Here is a 25,784-nt window from a genome sequence, read left to right on the forward strand (position 1 = left end):
GTCTGATGGAAATCTAATTTTTGCAGGTTTCTTGAAGGCTGAATGAGGATCTAACAGGACAATAGTGACAAAAAATAGTACCAGAGGAGTAATCAATGACATTTCTTATTGCTAAACTCAGTGCTTTAGCACAGTTTTCAAAGAAGTAGCAGATTATTAGAAAAGAAAAAAATTAATTTCTTGTTTTTGTCTTTCTGGAATCAAACATGCAGTTTGCTCTGACACTGTGTAGCTTTGCATGTGTGAAGTCTCCTAACACATTCTTTGCCTCTCACCTTCTCCTAACTGGGAGGTTTCCCAATACAGTAATCAAATAAATCCTTCCATGTCTACAGAAGGTTTAAGGTGATGCTAAAGAAAAAAATTACCTGTCAAGAGAAAAAATCTTTTAGCATCTGCTAAAAGATTCTGCTATTGCTTATAAAATAACCTCTCTGAAGTAACTCAAAAATTCAAATGTTATACTGGCAGTGGAAGGGTAAGTGGGTTTTGTGCTAGGAGAGAATATTAAAGGAAAGGTTGGTTGCTGTGTTTCTGTCTCTGTTTCTTTGATGGGTGAGAGGAATTTTAAGATATCTTCTAGATATTTCTGAGAGTATTCTTCTGATGAAGTCCTTAAAATACTTGTGTACATTTAATTTTTCTGTAATAGTGATTCACTGCATTTTAAATAGGGCATCTTGGGTTCTTGTGATAGATCAGTGTGATAACATCAGCTCAAGTTCATGTATTTTTAAGCAGCAGTCCCTGCTGTGACTAATGGGGATTTCTGTTTAAAAGCCAATGTTATGATATAGTCTAACTGCCTACACTAATATTTCATTATCCTATTTTTTGAACAAAAATTGAGAAAGTACTTGCACATAAAAATAGAACAAAACTGCTTATTTAATACAATTTTGGAACACATTTGCCAGATGGAAGTGACTAAATAATAGTCATTTCTTGATCTAATTATTTCTCCCAGTTATGTCTGAATGAAAATGATTGATTACAGGGCACTCAGATGAAGACATTGCTTATTTTGCATACATTGCAGTGGCAGGTATCATATGGTCCTGATAATTCCTTCAAAATTTCCAGATGATTTCTTCAAAACTAATAGAGATCTATTCTTGTCTGATATACAGTGGCACCTGTATTTTGAGCATATCACAAGACTTAGTTGCCTTGCATTCACAGAGTTTCAAGAATGATGTCTGTATGATGAATGCACCACAGTTTTAGAGGAAAGTTGCCATTTAAAATTGAAAATGGGTTTCAAAGGAATTTGGCAAAATGCAGATGATAATGAATAATAAATGAACAGAGGATATGCTTGGGAGAATGTATCTCTGCAAGACATAAAGTCTTAGTGCACTTCAAAAGAGTTATGACTGAATTGTTATTTCAGCCCAATGAGGCAATTTAAATAATGAAATATTTAAAGGTAAATAATGATAACTATACACACTTGACCCTTTGCTTAAGTTTCTGTATATGCAATTTCATTAAATTAAATTTCGTTAAACTTTCTTCACTCCAGTAAATTAGAAGAAAGCCAAAAGGATGACAGGTCCATTGCTTTATTTAAGTGATATTCATTAAGTTCAGATCTGCTATTTTATTTCATTCCATTAGTGGCAAAGAATGCTATAAAGAATCCAGAGATATGGGAAACCTTCTTATTTGATCTTTCAAAATCTGTATTAGCTCTCTTGTGGCCAAGGAGTCAGAGGGAAGACACAGATGAGAAGTGTAAATGCTGTGCTCTATGAATAAGATTCCTGCCAAGAGTAAGAAAAAGTACCAGTTTATCGTCTGAGCATCTTGCTTTTTTATTAAAACACACCATTCAACACAACTGGGATTTAGAGCTAAACTCCAGGGAAAGATATTGAGTAAACTATGAGCTTCCAGAGACAAAATGACAGAACATGTGTTCTTACTGCTATTTACTTATTGCACACCGTTTTTGTTAATGCCTGTAATGGGCTTTAAAAATTCATTTTGTTGTCCTTGCCTCACACTGAAGAAGCTGAAGTGCAAGGTGACAGCAGTGGTGTACACAGATCATCCTGCAGGCTAGTAGTGGCGCTGAATACCTAAATCTCTTCATGACTTCATGCTACTGAACTGTAGTGTTTTCTTATAACCAGCCTCTGGCTTCCTTGTCTGACATCACACACTTTTAAACAAGTCACTGTCAAAGACACTACATTTAATTTCTGATTTCTGGCTCTAGTAGCCTACTTGAAAAGCCGTAGCCAGTTTCTGCAAGGCTGTATCAGTGCATTTCTTCATTTCTCAGTGGAGGAGGTTTTTGACTTGTTTGCCCTTGGCTAATGTAAGCAGAGCCTGGGATTACAAACCAGTGGGCTGGCAATGGCCTGTGCTGATGGACGTGCCCTGTGGTTGCACAGCCTCACAACCAGCACTTCTGGCCATCAGCACCACAGCAGGAGGCTGTGATGAGCAAGGGAAAGAAATCAAAGGGCAGAAAATGAAACAGAGGTAGAACAATAAAAGCATTCACTTGGTCTTGATGAAAATTGAAACATAAATACTCTGTCTTTTTTCTTTTTTTTTTTTTTTTTTTTTTTTAAGGCATCAGTCTTTGTTTACTAAAGAAAATCACATTTAACAATCTGAATTGCAAAATTATTTATGATAGAAATTAAATTTTATTTAAAGTCTCTGCTACCTGTTCAACATGACTAATTGTCATTAGATTACATGAGACTGCATAGAAAAAATAAACTCTCCTAACATTACCAAGAAATTGGTGCTGCAACACACACTGATGCCCAAAGTGTCATGACAAGGACTAGTAGTGTGTTTACAATAGATCTAGCTGGGACTGACTCTGATGAAAAGTGGAGGGCAAGCCACTGTTGGTTAAATTAGTGCAAAAATCTGCATTTCCTCCTACGGTCAGTGAGAACACTCATCACCAGTGAAATTTTCAGGTTATGTGAGATGTTATCTCAGCACTGTTTCCATTAAAATTTGCTTTTAGATTTGTAGGTAAATTGGATATAAAATGTTTATAGGAAGAAAACAGTGAATCTTTGTTCAAAACCAAGAAGAAAACTTCATCTTAATCTATAAAAATCAAATCCTCCTCTTTACTAGGCATTGGATTCTGAATTGATTTTCTCAGTAACCTATCTCTTAAAATCAGATTCTGACAGAGATGGAGCTGTAAAAGTCTACAGGGACACAGATAGGAATTATTCATGGTGATGTTTTTTTGTTAGACATAATATTATAGGGCTTTCATTGTAAAATGATAATATTTACTCATCGTTACAGTCTGAATAATAACTGCAAGTAACTTCTGGTTTCATGGATTTACTTGTAATTGGCCCTGCTGTTCATGGGATTGGTTTTTGTTTTTTTTTGTTTAATTTTTCTTTGCCCACTTCATAAGGAAAAAATAGGTTGATTCCATGTGCTTTCTATCATTACATTCCTAGTATTTCTATTTATTTTTATCATTACATTCTGGTAGCGTGGAAAAAAGAGCAGTAAATTAAAAAGTTTCTAATATGAGTTCTGAAACTGATCCTACTTAGAAGGTGGTTGAAGAACCCTTGGATTTTCTTTATCTGAAGTATTATTCATATGAGGAAGTTTGTACCAGCATGTCTGCTGTGGTGTGGGGAGCTGGGAGGGTGCCAGGGAAGGCATTGTGTGTGCTCACCATATTTCTGAACCTTCTTCAAGCTCCAGTTCTTTGTGGCTGGGGTAGGGAGGTCAGTCCTCAGCCTGACTCAGTATTGCTGCCTCACAGGGCAGAGGCAGAGCAGCTTTCAGCTGTGGGTAATCAGAAGAAAACCAAAACAGACGTGTGGCAGAGATACAAGCAGAGGTTAATAAAACCTTTCATCCAGCTTACAAAGCCTGCAAGAGTGTGTGCTGTGTGTGAGAATCATCATTTTGTCAGAAGAGCGTTATCTGGCTTTTCAGCCAGCACTGTGGCTAGAGGGGCAGCATAAGGAGAGCAATGTGAGGAATGTGTTAGGATGGTTTAACACCACCTCTAATGAAAATAAGAAACATTCATGAACCAGCTTTACATGTAAACAGACTGTTGGCTAGAAGAAGCTATATTCAATATCAGAAGTATTTATTCCAACATGACTAGTAGCTCAAAGCAATGTAATTGCTTTGTAGAACATAGGAGCTCTATTTTTCTTTAAACCATGCTGCTTCAATTAAATATTCCCTTTGTGTATTCATTTAATATTCATTTTGTCTGCTACTGCTATACTATGTAAAGGGAAAATGAACAGTGAGAGGAATTTGTGCTAAAGAAATTTGGAGGAAGAACTGCTTTAAAACTGAATAATGTTTTAGGAATTAGCTTTAGTTTGTAATGAGCCTAAAGGAGAGGATTTCCTTCCAGGTGATAACAACAGCACAAAGCCAGATAGTTCTGCACTGTGAGCTGTCAACCTTTCATGTTTGTGGATGTGCCAGCACACACTTCAGAAAAATATGTTGCACTACTCCTGCAAGCTGAAGGCTCTTGATAGCTGTGGTGCAGATAGCAATTTTCAGGGTGTTAAGCCACTGTACAGTCAAATTACTTTGGGTAGAAATGTATTATGAAAAGTGTGGATCCTTATCCAGTTTATTTAAAAAATTGAATATGTACAGCCAGAGCAACAGAATAAATATTAAACAGTGACAAATATAAGTAGGTGGTTGAGGGTTTTTTAATATAAGTATGGAATTAGGTTCTCAGCCCTGGCTGTCTAGGGCAGATGAAGAACTAGCATTAGATTAAAAAGAGGAGGAAAAACTTTGAGACCATTTAATTTCTTAATGTTTGCTTTACTTTCTTTTTTTTTTTTTTTTTTTTTTTTTTTGTACTGTAGAAATAGATACTTTTTAGTCTCTCTATGTTTATACCAAATGGAAAAAAGAGTCAATATCTATTACAGTTGTCACAATGTTAAAGCACACAAAAAAGCAGAGAGCAGCCAAATAACCTCTCTACCAAGTGAAATGTGGTGTTAAAACTGCCGTGAATTACAGCACAGGAAACCACATCAACACTGGGAAAGAATGTTGCATTCAAAACTTTTGTTAGGAAACACACAATCTTGTCTTAAACTCACCAGTTTTCTAATGTGTAAAATTGACTTTCCTCTTTGCTGGAGGAAAATAAATATTTGGTTCTAGTAACTGTGAGGTTCTAATATGATGATGCTTTTAGGGAAATACTGAGCACATGCTCTGCCTTCTGTGATGTTGTTGTCAGAATTTGAAATAGTATGGTTACTCCTAGGTTTGTATCATGTGTATTGCATTCATAATTTTTAGAGAAATTTAATAACAGATACTGTTAATTGCCATACTGTAAATAGTATCAGAGACATGTGTGAATGTATTTTCCCAATGGATATTAATAGAGGAAAAAAATAAAAGGACTTACATTTTATTAAGTGCCTTAATAATTATGTGCACACCTAGAAAGACTACTAAGAGGCTGATTTTTATATGCTTTGATTTGCCTTTATTCCACTGTTGGAAGTACTCTGGAAAGCTAGGGAAACAATGTGCAATTTATAAATTAGCTTAATTTATATTTCTTTTTAATCATATTTTTTTATATTTCATTGTTAATTTAAGAAATTTCAATAACTTGTTCTTCATATTCTAAAATTCTTTGAATTACACTGTGGCTTACACTCTTCCTATCATAAAATAAAAAATTTGATCTAAGGGTTAAATAATTTGTAGGCATATTTGATACTTCATTATATTCCTCTGAATCATGGGTGTTACATTTTATTATGTTGAGAATCCTTTCTGCTTTTATCTCTCTCCTGTATCCTGAATCTGTTTTCCTTGATGCAGACACTGCCTTGCATGTTCTTTTCAACCTCCGAAAGAGGAGCCAAGAAAGACAAAAGCATTAAATAGAAACAGCAGTCAAGGTGATCCATAGCACTCCTGGAGGGGAAAATTTGCTGGCAAACAGAGCAGGCAGCAAGTCATACAGCACTCAGGGAGTCCTGCCATAGCTGGGAAAGATGCAAAATTAAAGGTTTTGTCTATCAGTGCTGTTCTACTGTGTTGGCACTCCCAGTAGTATAAATTATAGAATCTGTCTGTCCAAATGTGGCCAGCATGTGGTGTTGGCAGCATATCAGACCCTGTATTAAAAAATAAATTAAAAAAACAAGTTACCAGTAATTTATCTAGAATGACAGCATTTTTCTGTTTTACCTTTTGCCAGTGTGATAAGCAATGTGTCTGCGTCAGTGAGACTCTTCCCTGTTTAGACTTTCACAATTAGTTACTGCCTGTGATATAAATACTTTGTTGCAGCAGTGGTTGTTTTTCCTTTGTGCAAAGCAAATATTCAGGTGTACTGTACCAAGTTACAGACATGTTTATCAAATTTTAATTCAGTCAAGCAGATCTGCAAGGGATTTTGGCAGAGCTCTGAGGCTGCTGTATTCTTAGTGACCTGCTGTTCACCCAGCTCTTTGACCAGCTCCACTATCAGGAGCTGCAGTTTGCATTCAGTCTCATTTTCTGAGTCCTTCAAATACTTCTTGATCTGTGTCTTTTTGACCCCTCTTGAGATTTACTGCTTAAGCTTGAACTCTATCTTGTAATACTTGTGTCCTTCTGACTCAGCCCTGTATCAGTCTGTTAACCTCTTTGCCCTCTTCCCAACCTTTTCATGGTACAAAGAAATTGGAGGTCTCCAATATTAGGTAAGGTTAGCTTGTTTCTGAACTTAGAAAAAGTAGATTTTTGCTAATCAGTCTCTCAATAGTCCCATTAAATACAATCCTCTCAAAATACTGAAAACTAAGCTGCTCATTGTCTCATGCAGTCTGAGTCTCTCCCTGGCATTAAACTGTTAATGCTACTTACAGGCACCAAACCAGTAACACAAAATGGGTCAAAACCAGTTCTCATGGAAAATACAGCAAAAGTCAGTTGAAATCAGTGCAGCTCTCACTTGTTAAAAATGTGAGCAATGTCTTGCACAATGCTTTAAGATGTCTTTGGAGTTTTATGTTTGAGGATAGTTGGGGGATTATTTTGTCTTTCTTTGTATTTGTATGAGAAGAAGAGCTCAAGGGATTTTCACATAGCTTTATTTGTCCTGGATTGAAGTTCAAAGTTCTTTTTAAAACAGAGATAATTTTAATACCTGAAACGATATTTAAGTTTACTATATTAAATATGCTATATTAAATACAATGATAGCTTACTTTGTTCTCAGCTGCAAAACTGTCAGTGCTTTAGTGGGACTTTAGTTTTCAGCTTTTGCCTCCATTGTGGTCATTCCCTGAAATTTCAGAATAAACTTGCAGGAATGTTTAATTCACTTATGTTCCTGCTCTCTAAAAAAAAAAAAATAAATGTTAATCCTTCAGAAGCTTAGAGGGAATCTTAATATTGTATTTTACAATAATCTCTTTAGAAGACAAAGAATTACAAATGACATTTTAAACTCACTAAGACTTCAGTGACAACTCCCAGAACAAAAAGAGGCAAGCTTCCTATTTATTTCTGTAACTGCCATTTGTAAAACACTCTAAATAAAGAGTGGATAAACGATAGCGTTTTCTTGAAACAAGTTCAGCTCACTACAGGCAGAGTATGATTCACTCATCTAAGTATGTTCAGCTAAAATCCAAAGAAAAGCTGTTTTGCATTCACAGCAGTAGCCTTTTTCCCTATTGTGAGATGGTTTGAGTGCACATACATCCCATTGGTGAGGCGTGTCTGGATCAGCACACAGCAGGGACAGCAGAGTGTCTGTGTGGAGACTGCTTCAGTGGAAAGAGAAAGCCTAAAGAATATTCATAAAGGGCAAATTAAAATATTATATGAAGCCTTGATTAGGCTTGACAGGTTTCCTAAAGACATTCTTGTTGTATAGTGCTAAACATCAGCTGAAGATTTGTGAAAGGGCAGTCACCCCCACCTCCTGCAGCCTTTAAGTAATGGTGGGTGAGACTCTACACAGTGTCCTGCTGATCTCTTTCATCCTGAGTTGCATATGTATGCTACATTAGTCTCTGTGAAATTAATTTTATGCCAAAATTTCTTATTTACAAAGACAGTGGTAAATATATTACCTCTAATAATGGCATAGCAAAAAAAACATAGTGCAGGTAACCTGAATGTGATTTTTCTCATATTTCTGAGAATCATTCAAAACTTTAAAGTGGATTTAGGATTCATTTCTTTGACTTTTTGGAAAAGTCATAAAGCCCCTTTACTCGGTTCAGAGACACTTATTTTCCTGTTTTCCTGTGATTAATTTTGAAAGACAACCATATCTCACCTTGAAGCTTGCAATGTTTTTGGGGCTACTTAAGTTAGAAGTGAATTATTGTAGGCTCTTAATAATTGAGAAAGAGATGGGTAGATGTGAGGAAAATCCAGAGAGAAACCTCTCCCTCTCATTTTGTGATATCCTCATACAAATGCATAGCAACAACATTCCTCAGCAAGTGCTTGAGTTTGACCACAGTGGCTACAGGGAAAGGGGGGTAACTCAACTGAAGATTTCAAAGTGTGCAACTGAAAAATAACAGGAATATTGGTTAGTGTGGATGGGGGAATTTCCATGGGCTGAATCTGCCAGCTGGTATTGCTATTTTCAGCCATCTAGTGTTCATTCTCAGGGTTTTAAAACTACAAGTGAACTGTTCAGCCATGGTGTTCACTTAAAAAAGAGACAATGAGGAGCAGAGGCTAAATGTATAGCCTATCATCAGCCCATTCCCAAACTGGTACTGAAGTTAATGTTGGATGAACAGATGAAAATTGTGTGGAAGTCAATGAGAGTTTTAAAGCTCATGGGAATCAGTACTAAAATGTGGCCACATATTCCTCCCAGTCATTTGATAAGAAGATGTTGTAAATAATTTGTATCTGCCATAGTTCATTTCACTTATTCCTGTGCAGTTCCAAAATTATGCTGTTAACCTGCTTTGAAAATAGCAAAGGCTCAGCCTGGCTCCTTCAACAGCAATACTCACAGAAATAGTCTTGGACTGGGGTCATTCAGGTGAATGAGGATTGTGTGGCTTGGCCCCAATTTCTTCATAGGACAGGGCACTCCTCAGTACAGAAAATGTCTTCTGTAGTGTCTGCAGATAGACAGGTCTTTGATAAATAGTTGCAGGGTTTTTCTCTGAATTGCTTATTCTTTTGATCTTATGTATTAAGTCAATTTACAGTGTGTGTGAGGGGCGATCTTAAAACACCTGACAAATACAGGATTTTTTTAACCTCTAACTTATGGATTTCATGGGTTGAACTGGGTGAATATTACAGTTTTTAATAATGGAAAAAGCAACTACATAATCTTTCAAGGAGATAGCCTTTTGTTTATTTTTGTTGACATTCATTATAACAATATGTTGCAAGTCAAATATTTACCATATTGGAGATATTAGAAAATGGTAGGAACAAGTTACTCCTGCGTGAATGTTACTCCTGGGCACATTCTGATTGGACACAAGAGGAAATGTTTGCAATTAGAATAATCAGAAGTTGGAATAATCTCCCCAGGGAAGTGGTAGATTCCTCAACAGTGGACACTGCTAAGATACAACTGGACAGGGTGCTGAGCTGTCGTGTCTACACTGTTCTTTTGCCAAGAAAGTTTGGACCAGATGATTGTTGAGGTGCCTTCCAACCCAGTATTCTGTGATTCAATAGCTTCTGTTATTTGGAGAGTTACAAGCTGGTATGTCTCTGTCTTCAAGAGCTATTCTATAATATTACAGATTGTGTGGAATGAACATTTCTTAACTGTATTTTAACTTTTTTTTTTTAGTTATAATAAAGGAAAGACTAGAAGTGGCCGACTTGAAATCACCACTGTTTTTCACCATGTATTGTGTAGTTTTCTGTATGCAATGTGGAGGGTGGAGAACACAATATTAATTGGCATCAAGGTATAAAGTGTAGTGTGGTAGAAATGTGAAGGAAAAAAATTAACAGTTCAGGAAAGGTTATTCAAGTGGAAGAGAAAGATCCAATTCATGTCTACAAGGGAAGAGATTTGGCTCCTACCTTGGCAGCAAGAACTAATGTGATTGTTTGGGTAATAGTTCTCCAATGTGATTGATTCATGTGTATGCTTAGGAATTATTCAATATTAAATATTCAGTTTGTCTGGGATAAAAGTGAGATGTATCTGTAATCATAAAAACAGTAGATGGAGAGTAATCCCACGCTTGTATTCTCAAAGTTTAAGTTTCTCCAAGGATGAACTCCTTAGACGTACAGGAAGTGGTGTGAGCTTGCTTTTGCAGCGTGGCAGAGAAATGACCAGAGTGTGCAATGTTAGCATCTCGTCTTGTTTTGCAGGCCCGTGGGGGAGATGCATGGGGGACGAGTGCGGCCCGGGCGGCCTCCAGACGCGGGCGGTGTGGTGCGCCCACGCCGAGGGCTGGACCACGCTGCCCACCAACTGCCGGCAGCCGGAGCGGCCCGACAACCAGCAGAGCTGCTTCCGCGTCTGCGACTGGCACAAGGAGCTCTACGACTGGCAGATCGGCGGCTGGAGCCAGTGCCGGCCTGTCCTGGCCCGCAGCCACGAGAAGCCCCTGGAGTGCCTCCGGGGGGAGGAGGGCATCCAGACGCGGGACATCAGCTGCGTGCAGAAATCCAACGGCGTGCCGGCCCAGGATGCCATCTGCGAGTACTTCGAGCCGAAGCCGCGGCAGGAGCAGGCGTGCCTCATCCCGTGCCGGCAGGACTGCATCGTGGCCGAGTTCTCGCCCTGGTCCCGGTGCTCCAAGACCTGCGGCAGCGGGCTCCAGCACCGCACCCGGCACGTGGTGGCTCCGCCGCAGTTCGGGGGCTCGGCCTGCCCCAACCTCACCGAGTTCCAGGTGTGCCAGTCCAGCCCCTGCTCGGCCGAGGAAAGCCTGTACAGCCTCAGCGTGGGGCCCTGGAGCGCCTGCTCCCTGCCCCACTCCAGGCAAATCCGGCAGGCGAGGAAACGCGGGAAGAGCAAAGACAAGGAAAAGGACAGAGAAAAGGAAAAGGTTCGAGATCCTGAGGCTCGCGAGTTAATTAAGAAGAAGAGGAATCGTAACAGGCAGAATAGACAGGAGAACAAATACTGGGACATACAAATTGGGTACCAAACAAGGCAGGTCACCTGTACTCACAGAAATGGGAAAACTGCCGCTCTGAGGTAATCACTCTTTACGTTTGCATACTTTAATTTTTATCTGTTTGAAGTAAAACATGCATAAGTGGATTCTTTTGCACAAGCCCAAATCTCAAAATGGGGCTCATGCTATTTCCAGTTGAACATCCATCATCAAGCTCAGTGTTTTCTGTGACGTGAAACATGCAAATTGTGCTGGTGATCATACTACGCATCACACACGTGCCCTCTTAAGCTGTGCTAGTCTGTAGCCTCTCTTTGCTTAAAGAGATTTCCCCCAAAAGCTTGAAGATAGATGTCAAATGTCTGCTCTCTTTCTGTAGGTTTAGGCAGGCATTAGCTCTCTAACATCATTTTTGAAATAGGTGATGTTACTGCTTGATGTTACAGGCAACTGGACTGAGTCAGACTTACAATAAAAATAGAAAACAAGAGAGAAGGATGCATGAGAAAGCAGCAGCTACTCATTCTAGTATACTTTTAAAAAATACATAAGCATGAAATATTGTTTGTCCTTCATGACTCCTGTGGCAAAATTTCTGAAAGGGAGACTGTGAAACCTCTGTTTATTCCATGTTTCCTCTGTTTCTTTCTCATCTACACCTCTATGGTGTCTGCCCTGAGTTTTTTCTGATATTTATTTTTATATATTGATTTATTATTTTACTTTTCGAAAGTTCTGTCAGTCACTGATATTTTGATAATTCTTTCCACAGGCTTCTGGATGCATCTCTAAAACTGTATTATCTTTGATTTGTCTGCCATTCTCTTGCTAGCTCATGTATTTCTTTCCTATCCCCTAGAATGTTTCTATTCAACTCAAAAATCTTGGAGTTCAGTCTTTCTTTCTTAATGTGATTCTATTTCCTGCCCTCTAGTTCAATGCCTGATTAATCAATTTTACTTCAACTGTGAAATGATGAGGATATCTTGCTGAATGAGGCTGAGAGTCATTGCTGCTATGTTAATGTTTAGGAACTTCTTTCAAGGTATTTTGGTTTAGAGTTTTTGTTGTGCCAGTTCAACATTCTATCACAGAACATGTAACGCTTCCACCTTTTTCCATTAGGAACCAAATAATATCATTTTTTTCAAGTGTAGAAAACATTTTTTTTAGTATAATTCTTTTCAAGAGATGATCCAGCAGTGAAACAGGAAAATGATGAGTTCCCTGTCTAAGGACTGAAAGGCTTGGGTTGTTTAGTTGAAGGAAGGACAGGGGTGAAGATGTGAATGAAATGCCTATAAGTATGCAACAACCCATCACAAGAAAGAATGGAACAATCTATTCTCTATATTATGGATGTATTAGAAAAGCAGTAATGGGAAAATCACAGCAGTGCTGAATGAGGCTAGGCTTCTCAATACTGGGAATGGTGGGACTCTGGAGAAAACTGCCTGGGCCGTGTGTGGCACCTCCATCTTCAAAGGTTTTTAAGAAAAAGCTAGAAAAATGCATGTGTTGGTCATGACACACCTGGAGCAGCTCTTAGGGAAGAGGGACTGACTGTATAGTTTTTGTACAATCCCTTCTAGGTCTGGTTTTCTTCAGTTCTTTAAGAGTTTTGATCCACACCTGGATCTTCCATCAACATTCCATTCAACCTGGATGAAGATCTTCACAAGAAACCTCAAAATCAGCAGCTCAGGCAGTCCCAGGTGTTGGCTGCAGCACAACCTCATTTTTGGTACCAAAAAAATTGCCTTTACTCCTTCCTTTTCCAGCCTCACATCATGCAGCCCACACTGTGCCTAGCCCAGGAACATCATTACCCTTTAAATACAAGGAATAATTTATTATACATCAGTTGCTATCAAATAGCAGCCAGGTACTCTTTTTTAAAATCCCTGAGTTTTTGAAAGGTTAATAAAATCATTGAGTAAAAAAAAGTGAGGAATGACACAGTCATGCCAAAGCTCTGATAAATGGTAAAAGAAAGTAAAAGTATAGTTGGAAGTCAGTGGCATACTTTACTCATCATCCTTACACTCACTCTTGAATTCACTTAGATCACCAGCGCTGTCTTAAATTCAGATACCTCAGAGTCTTGTGCAATTTCAGGCTGGTGCAGGGAAGTGAATGAAACCCTCTTGCCTGAGGCAGTGAAACAATAGATAATACAATGTAGGATCAACTCTTCCAAGAGTTGAAAATTTTACAAATGATGCAGTGGGCATTTCTATGTCTAATGCGTAAGGTTTTATGTTTTAATTGCACAAAGGCTTTCCAGTAGTCTTCACATCAATTTTAATACAGAATTTTCTTTTCTGGTTGCATAGTATAATCAAGAAAATTTGGTAAAATGACTCATGTGATAAATTCTGGTTCTGATAACAAAGCTTTTAGAGGCCAGTGTATGTTACCTGTATATCCATTTGCATCTTTTGTTCTGCACTCTTCACTAAGCAATCAAATGCTTTATTCTATGACTGCCATTCCAGAATCTGAAACAACAGAATTATTTTTCTGCCCGGGGTGTCAATGCAGCCAGCTCAAATGATTTTGTAACCTCCATCACATAGAAATGGTGTTACTAAATAATATAGACAAGTAAGGTGACTGGGAAACCTGCCGTTCTCATGTGAAATCCTCTTCAGCTTAAATAGTCCATTTTCAGTGAGTTTTGACTTTAGCAATCAGAAACAATCAGCCCCCTGGCAGTAAGACTGAAAGAAGAATAAAAACCCTCAGGCGAGTAATATTTTTTTGCAGAGATAGCAAAATTGATATATTATAAAAAGGGTTTTAAAAAAGAACAACTTTCAGAAGGATGCTACAGAGAAAATGGTTCTGTAATGCTGTCAGCAAAACTTCAAAAAGCTAAAATTCTCTTGACATATCAGCACACTAGGCATGGTAAAGAGAAGTGAAACAAGAAAATCAAAGTTTAATTTATATACTTTATTGCCGAGTGAACAATAGATAGTCTCCTGTGAAGGATGAAATATTGGATTTTGTATTGCTCGTTCTGCAATAATGTATGTGTTACATGGCCTGTGTTTGCCTTATGTTCCACTCAGACTGAAATTCTGTTGCACTGAGAATATTTGAAAAATAGAAATGTTGAAGGAAAAAGCAAATTCAGTAATTAAAATTGCTTAGAAAATGACTTTTTTGGATAGCTAACAAAATCTGGACAGTGCTGCTGTTAGTGTAAGGGACAATACTTGCTTGTCGGAAATGTTTCCTCTTTGGTGAAACTGGTGTTTACCAAAGAGAGCTGTTAAACAACAAACTGGCAATATAGAGAAACAAAACAGTTGCAAATCCATTTTTCCTGCTACAAGTTGTGATGATTATGCCTCATGTTAAGCCTATAATTCTCTGTTGTAATATAGACTCTGTTGCTGTTGTGTCTCAAACATTTTGTCATAATTTTCTTCCTGAGCAGACTTTTGTAGGAAAGTTTAGCAAAAATGTTTGGCTGGTTTGTACAAATCGTACAAGTCTAAGAAAAGGAGTTTATTTTGTTTGTTTCTTGGTTTTTAATTCATGCAACCTTTTTGCTGAAATGCTTTCTTGGGACCTCACTAGATTGGGAAATTTTTAAGGACTTAACCACAGACATTTACAACTGTAAGAACATGGAATAGAACTGGAGTATCTTCTTGACCTGTATGGCTGTGCATTCTGCAAAGATTTTGAAATCTGGTGACAAAGCACATCATGTTCCCCTGAAGCTGGCCCATAAGTTTGGGGACAGCCTGTCACTGCTGAGAGTCACTTAACTCAAATGGCTGGAGAGGGGACTGTTGTTAAAGCAGTTATTCCAGGGTATAATTGCCTCTTAAAAAAAAAAACAAAACAAAGTCCCAGAAACTTATGTACTATTTCCTTTCTTTTTCTACATCATTTAGATACAGCTTGTTATCTTGCTTAGTCTGGGACCAGAATATCTCTGAATGGGGGGAAGAATGGAGGAGACTACATAGGAAACCATCCCCATCAGCTCTGGTTGCAGTCCCCAAAACTGGTTAATACTCTCTTGGCAGCACCACTGTGGAAGAGAGACCTGTATGTGAAGATGGCCATTACTGGTGACCTAAATGACCTAAAGTGAGAATTCAAGAAAAAACAGTAGAATTTTATAAATATTCTGAGCTTTTACAATCAGAGCAATTACAATCGTGGAACAAAAGGAAGGGGCAGAAAAGAATTAAAAATTTAAGACATTCACAGAATTCACAGAATGACTAGGTTGGAAGAGTTGCCAATCAATTATTTAGCACATTGTCTTAGCCTCAATACATTTGATTATATGATGATCTTTGATTTGTTTCACCTCTGTTCACCTGAGAAAATAATTATTTTTAAAATGTTTTCATCTTCGTCACTGATTCTGTGCATTCATTAAATATCTAGAAAACTATATCCACATATTTTAATAAATTTGGCTCTTTTAGAAGTTTTCATTATGATCTCATTGCAGTGCTTTACTAAATTTCAAGTTTTGGAGAGTTTGAGTTTTTATTTATTCCAATACTGTAGTTGACACATGAGAGATAACAGTAGGACCAAAATTATTGATTTGTCTTGCTGATGTTGAGCATATGTAATGCTTCATTTTTCATCTTACTTCACAAAGATGTCTATCTGCTTAAAGCAGAATCATGATATTCACTACTGGCCACAGGTGTTAAGGTAACTAGCCAGAAACTAAGGAATTTGGGAATGGTCAATTGAGTGTTTAGACTGATGAGTGAATAATACTCAAGATATTGTCAGGAAAAACAAGGAGGGAGAATATCCTCCTCTAGAATGGCATTTTAGCTTTGTTTTCCTTTCCAGGTCCTGAAACCTCTTAACCCAATGCTCCCATTCCAAATAATAAAACAAATGTCTGCATTCACTTTATAGACTTTCACTCCTATAAATTATAAACTGTGTGAAGGAGGAAAATAAAAAACCAAGCCAAACCATCAAAAGCCTGTTGCTTTATTTATGCCATTGATTTGGAAAGCAGACAAGTCACCCAGAGGAATATGCTGTCAGCAAACAGAAAAAAGATTTAGACATACATACAATACAGCAGTGCAGTGTGTTGGATCCTGTAATGTATGCCTTGCTTAGAAAAAGAATCTTAAAAGAGATTCTCTGCACTACTCTGAGCTCCTCCATGAGGCAAGAGTCAGAAAGGGGGATGTGTGTGAAGGTGGCAGTGGTTAAGGGGCAGTAACTTCAAGGAGATGGGCTGCAGGAAGGTGAGGGAAATAGCAATGATGGGTTGTGGAGATGAAGGAGCATAAGCAACCTTTTGTTTGTCACTGAGGACCAGATGAGAGCATGTATGTCTGCTCCTGCTTTTTATGTTACTGCAAAGGCAACTCTTCTGCTGTTTTTAGAGGAACCTCCCAGCTCACCATACTGTGAGGATTTAAAAGACATAAGTGGTTCACTTACAGAGCACCTGATAATGTGGATATAGATATATAATATATATATAGAATATGGATATATATATATATATGGATATATATATATATAATGGGGATATTATGGATATATATATATTTGGATAATGTGCTATATAAAATCATCTCGATTCATTACTTTGGAGTTATTTAGAGCACATTCTGTTAACAAATGGAGGACAGGGAAGAAGAAAGCAATATTGGATGAAAAACCTCTTGATAACTACAGGGTTAATTTTCAGGTGCACTGGGATAATAAAAACGTAAACTATTATTAGAGAAATGGGATGCAAACATACTGCTTTCCAATCATTTTCTGCTGTGCCTTTAGAATTTCCATGAATTTGAAAGTAGAAGCATCCTGTAGTTTTTTTCTGTGATTTTGGTGGAGACAGAAATTTCTGTGGATATGCTTAATATTATTTGACGGGTGTTCCTTTCTATTCCAAGTATCTGCTCCATCATCTTACTGAGGCTTCTGTTTTGACAGTGTCTTGTCAGTATTGCTACACATTTGACATACCATGCCCAAATCTAGATTTGAGATGGAAACGTACACACCGTGCTGAATAATTGAAACAGCAATGAACGGTTCCTATTTTGAATGATTCCTGTTTTCCCCACCATATTTTAACTCCTTTCATACAGTGAACAGTTGTTCTGTCATCTAGATGTATGACATTTATATATTTCAGTGCAAAGCATCAAGATTGGGTGCCTTTCTAGTATATAGTTTTTATTCAAATACCTGTAATTATCTTCCTTAGCAAAATATAATAGACTATAATGTAATGAGGGTTGTACTCCATGTTCTGATAATCTCTTGTGGTGATAAATCCTGTGAATGAATAAATTATTTCCTTGAATGAATGCAGTGTTGAATTTTCAGCTTCAATCTAGTAAGAGATTATGTTGTACAGTGGTAAATTGAATTAGGTATTGAGATCTTAAATGAAGATTCTCATACACTGCACTTTTATGCATCTTTTCTGCCTCATTGTCAGTTAATGTTAATTAACCTCTGTGGCAAAATAAATAAATGTTAATCAAGGAGTATCTTTCTAAATTTTGGATTTTCTATATTGGTATTATATCATAATCTCTAAAATAGTCCCATGTGTTTTGGTTTTGATAGTTTTTTTTATGAAACTGCTAAGTGTTGGCTGGACTTAGAGTATATCCTTGTTTTCTCAATCAGCTTAATAAAGTTATGGTATAGGAGCACTTGAAATGAGCATCCTCCTGGGACATATTGTCCCTCAGGGTGGAAATGCACAGGACTCACACACAGAAGTTACAACTCCCCAGAACAGCAGGATTGGCTGTTTCACTCCCTACCTTTCAGCAGTCCCACTGGAAATAAAATGTGTGGCTCACTTCCTAATACTGACCACAAATGCTTGAAAATTTGATGGAGCCAGTAATATTGCAAAATCAAAGCATAAATGCAGGGGCTAAATCTAAATGAATGCCTGAAACACAACGAATAGTAGTAAAATAATTTTCAGTCATATATTTCTTTATATCTTTACATTAATATTGTATATTTTTATTCACTAAGTTTGCCATTTTGTTTGGTTTTTTTTTGTTTGTTTGCTGATAACCCTGTGAATCTAGCTGTTATTCTGGGTCAAAGTAAATTCCAATTAATGCTATGCAATGAAAATTCCCACTGACAAAGGGAAATTCCTCCCTAAAGCTTTGATAAGACATATCTGTAGATTCCTGCCAAATAACCAGCTCTGCCCATTTCAAAATTATCTGTAGCACGAGATGTACATGCATGTCACTGTATCTCTGGACTGTGGAAGATACCACTCTCACTGAGCACTTTTGCTTTCTTGTCTCCTCAGGCACTCATGGTATCTACAACAGCCCCACAGCAGCTGTTGTTGACACTTGTTTGGGTATAGTAGCACCCTTTGTTGCTTTGCCTGCATCAGCCAATGTATTTTTTCTTGTCACAGTAGTTGTATGTAATCTCTGTCTTCTCCTGTAATGTAGAAAGCCTGAATGGTTTTGTTTATTTCAAAAGTGTTTGGCAGAATTAGTTAAACTTGTGAAAGGATCATGGGAAAGTAGTCTTGTGAAAAACACGTAGGCGGACAGTATTGGAATTGTAAATGAATAGAAGTGGACTCATTGTTTGTGTGATTATAATGGCCCATTGTACCAGGAGGTACTAACAGTTTCTCAGAACAATGTACAAGATGACCAGTACTAAACAGTGCAGCTGTATGGAAAATGAATGGGAACTATGTAATTTTCTAACAGGGAAAATACAGGCACTGTATTTTCACCGACTTCCTTAAATAAACAAGTTGTTGCCAACCATGAACCGAACATCTCAAGGATGACTAGACTTTACAAATGGCAATTTATGTCTTCAGAGTAGCTCATGGGGGTTATCTAAGCTCTGGATTTAAATCACTCTATTATTATTCCTGCTGTCTAGTAGCTGTACATTAAATAGAATTTTTTAAATTTTGATTTTATTTATGAGAAAACATGCTTTTCTTCTTTAGGCCAAATACTTATCACAGTCTCTCTCAAAATCCAGCTATACATTTGGTCCAAGAATAGAGTTAATTTGATTATTTTACTTCTGAGGTTAGTGCATCCAACAAATTGTATGAAGTCTGAGGAGAACCATGAATGGAAAATAAACAACTTGTTGCAGCACATCAGAGCACTGTGCTTGATTCTTTTATTCATAACTCCAAAATCCCTCTTACTCATACTGAATAACTCTTAAGGTTCCATAATGGTCAAATAAAGAGCAAGGAGAAGATGCTCCCCATGCAATATTAAGATCTGAATTTCATTCCAGATAACACAAAGGATTAATATTCAGCACAAATACTTCTGTGTTTCCTCAGGCTTCCTACCCACAAGTGTGACCATTCAAAGTTGCAGTAGAAAATTGCACACAGGGGTCCTTATATTTCAAAGGTTGATTTGACCTTCTGACCTAACCAGATTATTTCTGTGAGGTTGTTCTGTTATGGGTGTGAGCATCTAGGCTGTGGGTCTGCCCATGGGTCATCAGATTTCCCAGCAGTTTAAACTGGAGCTTTTCTAGGATGTGATGTAATGAGTGATGTGGTACAGATTTTACCCCTTCCTTCACTGTAAGGTTATAGTCATGAGAAGCAGATGTGGTCTTTGGAAACTGTTCCTTATAGTCTCTAGTCTTGTAGCAAGTTACTGAGATTTAAGAAAATTCTAAGCAAGCTGCTGATATTCTCTCCACTGGGAAAAGTAAAATATGCTTGTGCTCAGCTCATGCTTTAAATTATTTTTTTTACCTTAAGGATTCTTTGGGAGTTGGGCCAATGTTCATGCATGCCTGTAGGTAGTCTTGCAAGGATCCTGCCCAGCCTTGTGGCTTGTTTTAGTGTGATTTATAATTGCTATTTTTAAACACAAATTCACTTTCTGACTCTTTTCCAAAAGATTCCTACAGTTTTAGTTTTCAGTTAAAAATGGCAGCCTTTACAAGCCTGGTTCTGTGTATTTGTGTAATTTTGGTTTTCAAGTGCTAAACTAGCATGTAGTTTTGGTGTTCTGCAATAACTAGTTATTGTTCCAAGTCATTCTGCAGATGAGCTTGTTTGGTGGAATGGACTTGTATGTCAGCAGTTCTCATCTTGTGGCTGGTGGTAAAGGTTGGAAACTATTTTTCTAGTGGTATTTAATGAAGTCATATTTCATGAGATCAGCAAGGATTCAAGAGAAGATCTTATGGTTTGTGATGATGTAGCTGATTGTGGGAGATGCCTGATGGTGTGCAGGGACATTGTGGCTAGGAAATGGTTAAATTATTCTGCTCTGAGGGAACCTACTGTGTTTTTTGTTGTTTGTTTTTGGTTTTTTTTTTTAATCTTCCAGGTAGTCCTTGCTCTTTTTCCTTAGTATTTAGATGAAGCCTTTTAAAAACCTGTTAAAGCATTTTGGATTTTCTTAGAATGTTGATTGCCCTTTGATCTGAAACCTTCAGAAGCAGCTACCTTTTTCTGCTGAACTGCTGAACCTCCTCTTATGATATTCAGTGTGTGTTTCTTCCAGGCAGATAGCCTAGTTTTTGATTGCATCTTCTTCAGTCCTCTAAAGTTTTTAATTCATTCAGTCAGTCTTTGTTCAAAACATAATTGGATTATGTTGTTGGGGTTTTGCTTTGGAGAATGCAAGCAGAACTGCAAAAAGAATAATGAAGTTGCTTCCCAAAAGGTGGGAAGATAGAACACAGCTCTTCCTGATCTTGAAGGACATGTGGTGTCTCATCACTGTGACACTATTTAGTATGAGAGAGTCGAGCTACAGAAAAAACAAATATATCAGGATTCTGGGAGAATTAATATAGTGAATGAAGTAAGGAATAGTAGCTGAAAATTTCATTAATGAAAATCAAAGCTGAATATGGATAATGGGAAAACCAAAGTTGAATGTTGATAATGGTAAAGGAATAGAGGCAAAAGAATATAGACCAAAGTTATTGAGGAGACTATTTAGTTATTTAGTTTGCATTAACCTTGCCAGTTGATCTCCATTACTTTACATTATCATTTAAAAAAATAAATAGCAGTTCTTTTTAAATATCAGTGCTGAGTGAATTAATTGAATTTATAGTAAAGGACATGTTCTTCACTGTTCAATTTTTAGATTTAAATTAAAAACCTCACATTGTTGCTCCATTACAATTGAGCATGAAAAGCAGTGCATCAGGAAAAGCACAAAATCAAACTTTGAAATGGTGCCTCCTTAATACCTTGTGTTTGTGACTCCCATATCCATTAACTTATAGATTGTCAAGATATAGCAATGTACAGATATTTTGGAGTGTCCTCAGCATGAATATTGAACAGTCTCAAATCCAGACCAGTTTTCTCCAAGTTGCACATAGAGTAGGAAGGATTTGTAGTTGTAGAGTATAACTGTGTTTAAATAAAAACAAGACCAAGTGAAAGAGGGCTCTTGGACCTGACAAAGAGACAGTCAAGGAAAGATCTTGTAGGAGTGTCTAAGCTCAAAATGCCACAGAGAACACAAATAGAGTTATCCAAGGCCTGAAGTCAAAAAATTAAATTAACTGAGCACTTATAATGCAAAAGTAACTATCTATGGTTATTTGTCAGTAAAAAAGGTGTTTAACATTTTGTTTCTAAGACGATGTACATACCAAAATCTTACCTAGTTTTAGGATGCATTTATATTCGTTCATGGAGGTGAGCACCATAAACTCTTCAGTGCAAATATTCAGCTTGTGTTCCAAAATCTGTAAGCCATAGTTTGCTGGAAAACCAGAGTGTATCTTGGGGTGGTGTGACTGAGTGCTTGCTATCTTTCCACTTTTGTCCTTTATTTGCTACTGCCAAGGCAGTTTTCCTACTGCATGGATTATTAGCTAGATAATAGTTAGAACCTCCCAGCCATTCTGATGCTGCTCTTCATCTTTTCTCATTAATTCTTCTTTCTAATTGCTAGTCCAGTCTGATATGGAGGAAACACCAGCAAAAGCAGAATATCTCTTAGCTGTACAAGTTATGTATGGAGTATGTTAATCCAGCAGAGTCCTACTGCCTAATTTAGATCCTGCTTATTTTTTCCATTCAACTTGCATGAATTTAGAGGTCAGTCCTACTGTCATGCATTTGGCCTCATTAAAGCAGTATGCATGGCTTTATCTATTGCAAAAATTTATCAGAAAAACCCATTTCTTGTCTAGTTGAATTTGCAGAGGAGGAAATTCCAATGGTCTCTTCCATGGCTTTTCTACACCACTAAAAAGACAACTTTTGAGACTGAGATTATAAACACTCATACAGGTCATTGGCATATATAATCACTCTTCCCTGATTTTTTAAAGTTGCAAAAGTATTTTTCATTCTCTAGTATATCTTTAGGATTCCTCAGAAAGATTTTTTTTCCTTGTGATTAATCTAACTTTTTCACATCTTTTGAAGCTTATTTTTGACTGAAGAGAGTTCTTTCAACTGCTCAACTTGGTCATTTGTACACAGATGTACAATGGTGGTACTGTGGTGTGATTTGCTCCAGGCTTATGTGTTAACCTTTGTTCTCCCCCGTCTTTAGCCTTAATTATCCCATAAATTACTTTGAAATCCCTAGGTGTAACCTTCCCATCTTTAATTCTTAAGTGATATTTAGTTTTTATTTATTGCTGTAGAAGCACAAACGAGGCTGCAGAACGTGAGCAGACACAAATTTTTGACCACATGTCTTCACAAGAGGTTGAGCAGTAATTATGTTCTAGTCTCTGAACCAGCATTGCCTTTTTCTTTACTTCTTTTGTCTAATCTATGTATTTGAGGTAAGGAATAGGTTTATTGTTGACTTAATAGCAATAGGGACTATTCATCCTGTGATGTTTTGTTTTGTTTTGTTTTACTTTGTTTTGTTTTGTTTTGTTTGGGAATGTTTTCTCTCTCCATCGTGTCATTTAAGTGCTTTTATACCTTAAGCTTCATTTCCCACTATATCTGTTTTCTAAAACGATACTTTCTCAAACCACAGTCTTAGTTCAATTTGTGTAATTCCTTCTTCCCTACCAAAAAACTTGAGGCATTGTCCTTTGAATATATTCACTGGATGTTAATTTCTGTTTTTATTTTCTGTTGTGTTACTTGCCCATTTGCCTTTTATCCTGTGAGAAGATTTACCCCAAGTCTGCATGATTAAACAAGACACATAAATCCATCAAAAAGTACAGAGAGCTTTACATGGAAAAAAAGCTTTGTTTGCAGTCATTTGGGAGATCAAATCTGTAGCATTAGCTACCAATCATAGAAGAAGCTATTTTGTTTAAAAAACATATTCCCAGGTTTTGATTTAGAATCAGTCTGCTTGTTTCTTCTGGTAAAATAAAGTTTGAAGAAAGTGATTTTTCCCTTCCTTACTTGGTTAGAGTACAATACATATTCTTCTGCTGCCTGCAATATGAAGGAAAACTCTTGACAGTGGCCATTTCCAGTTAGCTCTTACTGTTTCTCTAACTTGCCCAAAGAAAACCAAGTGTTAAAAGAACAAATAGCAGCTAATTTGCTTGTGTGACTCTTCTTTTTCTAATTGTAATTATCTCTGCCCTCTCACAGTATTCATAACAGAAAAGAGGTTGTGTAGTGGTGATTTACAGTATCAGTTCCTTGTTGGTGTTTATGTAGTACTGCAAGTGGTGCATGGTTTTAATAAGCAAGTAAGGAAAAAAGTACCTATTTGAAGAGAGGCATCCTTTAACTCTATTGTTTTATTTTTGTTAAAGATCATAAATAAGCAGTAACATGGTACAATTCTGTTTGAGTCTTCTTCATGCCCGGATATGGAAATAGTAACAAGCATTTTATGCCTTTCTCATGTAACACTTCTCCTAAATAAGTTTTGAAATAGATGCAAAGCCCATGGACTGTTGCACATCATTAGTAAACCTCTTCCCTCCTCACCAAAGCTACTTTGTGGTGGCAATTTTGTGCATGTTCCCTGGCAATATGTATCTATAATTAAACTCAGCCCCAGTCACAGAGAGTGTGAAGAGGTTGGTTTATTCTGCCCTCAAAGGTGTCACATTGGATGGGAACTTGGGAGGGGAGGATACTTCATCTGTTCTACAAAACAATTTGCAAATACTGCCCATGTTAGAATCCAAAAGGAATGTATCTTTTCTCCAGTCACTAAAATGTGTCTTTGGGAGATCAATGGGTCTATATGTTTTGTCAAATATTTTTCCTGTCTATTTAACTGCTTCAGAAGCCAGATTTTTATTCCACCCCAGACATGATAAAAATCTATGTTGTAATTGTAATTAAGGAAGTAAAGTCATGTTCAATTTAACTGTAGTTTGCCTTCTCTATTTCTCATTTTTCTATTGTGAATCAAACTTTACAATAGAAATGTTAGCTTTTAGTTAGAATATAAAATTTGATATGAAGAATGATTTAGAGGGAGAAAATCTTGCTGGTAACATATGTAATACCTGAATGAAGCAATCAGATAGAAAATGAAAATTAAATGATGGCATTCATAAGGAACAGGAAACAAGTACTATGGGTAGCAGGGAAGACTTCACTTTAGGTTAGAGATCATTCCCTGCTTGAACCATGAGGCATCACTGTGGCAATATACCAACTAATATCAAAGTAAGTTATTAGTAACCAAGCATTCACTATATTTGCCACTGTATTTTTAAACCATTTGTTATCTGGAAATTAGGAGAAGATGACATTGAGTATTTTGTTCTCTGCACAAACACCTTTAGTCATCTTGGTTTTTGATCTTCCCTTACCTGGATCATAGTTCCAAGGGGAAAAAAAAAGAGTACATCTAAAATAAAAGATAAGAAGTGAAAAATTTATGTATTTCCTTTGTTGTATTTCTATACATGTAGGATGACTTAGATTTTAATTTTATTCACAGATATGGCAATGTTTTGATCACAGATATGGCAATACTGATAATCTTTTACTACATAAAATCTTATTTGTCTGGTTTGAGCTGCTTTCACCAAAAGCCCTTTAGGCTGAATATTTAGGGATCAAATAAATGTGGAGTAAAACTTAACAGCTTTAAAAATATTTACTGACTTTCATGTAACCATTGACAGTGCTTTTGCTGTAGGAGTTGATGACTGTCTGTGGATGTGTGTGCTAAAATCTGTAACTCTCTCTCATTACAGCTTCTGCAATCAGGAAAAGCTGCCCATCACTTTTCAGTCCTGTGTGATCACGAAGGAGTGCCAGGTGTCAGAGTGGTCAGAATGGAGCCCCTGCTCCAAAACCTGCTTTGACATGACAACCCCCAAAGGGAACCGCACGAGATCACGGACCATTGAGCAGCTCCCTGTTGGCAGTGAAAGCGAATGCCCACAGTTAGAGGAAGCAGAGCAGTGTGTTTCTCAGGGAGATGGTGTAGCACCCTGCATTACGTAAGTTGCTTCATTTCAGTTCTCCATTGCTAAAGTGAACAATTTCAATTTGGCATGCAGGCCTGCTGATGGAATATCAACCAAACCATTATTAAAGAAATAATAGGTAGGGCTTTATCTTTTTCTCTTTATCCTCATTTATTCAGTGTTCTTGAAACTAGCTCCTTATCTAAATGCAGGAATAATAATAATATGTTCATTCATTTCAGTTTTTAAAAGACAATATTTGCACATACACAGACTCAGGCAAGAAGAAAATAAATTAATTGTATTGGTTTG

The 25,784-nt window shown here is 37.1% G+C and overlaps 1 protein-coding gene across 1 annotated transcript in view; it reads left to right on the top strand.

The window, feature by feature from the left end:
* THSD7A (thrombospondin type 1 domain containing 7A) overlaps positions 1 to 25,784 on the top strand; it is a 254,711-nt gene that overhangs the window by 132,803 nt on the left and 96,124 nt on the right. The window contains exons 4-5 of the mRNA XM_056484539.1: positions 10,348 to 11,182; positions 25,257 to 25,505. Coding sequence (XP_056340514.1) covers positions 10,348 to 11,182; positions 25,257 to 25,505 — 1,084 coding nt within the window. The remainder of the gene's footprint in view (positions 1 to 10,347; positions 11,183 to 25,256; positions 25,506 to 25,784) is intronic.

This window comes from Oenanthe melanoleuca, chromosome 2, assembly GCF_029582105.1.
Source record: "Oenanthe melanoleuca isolate GR-GAL-2019-014 chromosome 2, OMel1.0, whole genome shotgun sequence".
Classification (NCBI taxonomy): domain Eukaryota; kingdom Metazoa; phylum Chordata; class Aves; order Passeriformes; family Muscicapidae; genus Oenanthe; species Oenanthe melanoleuca.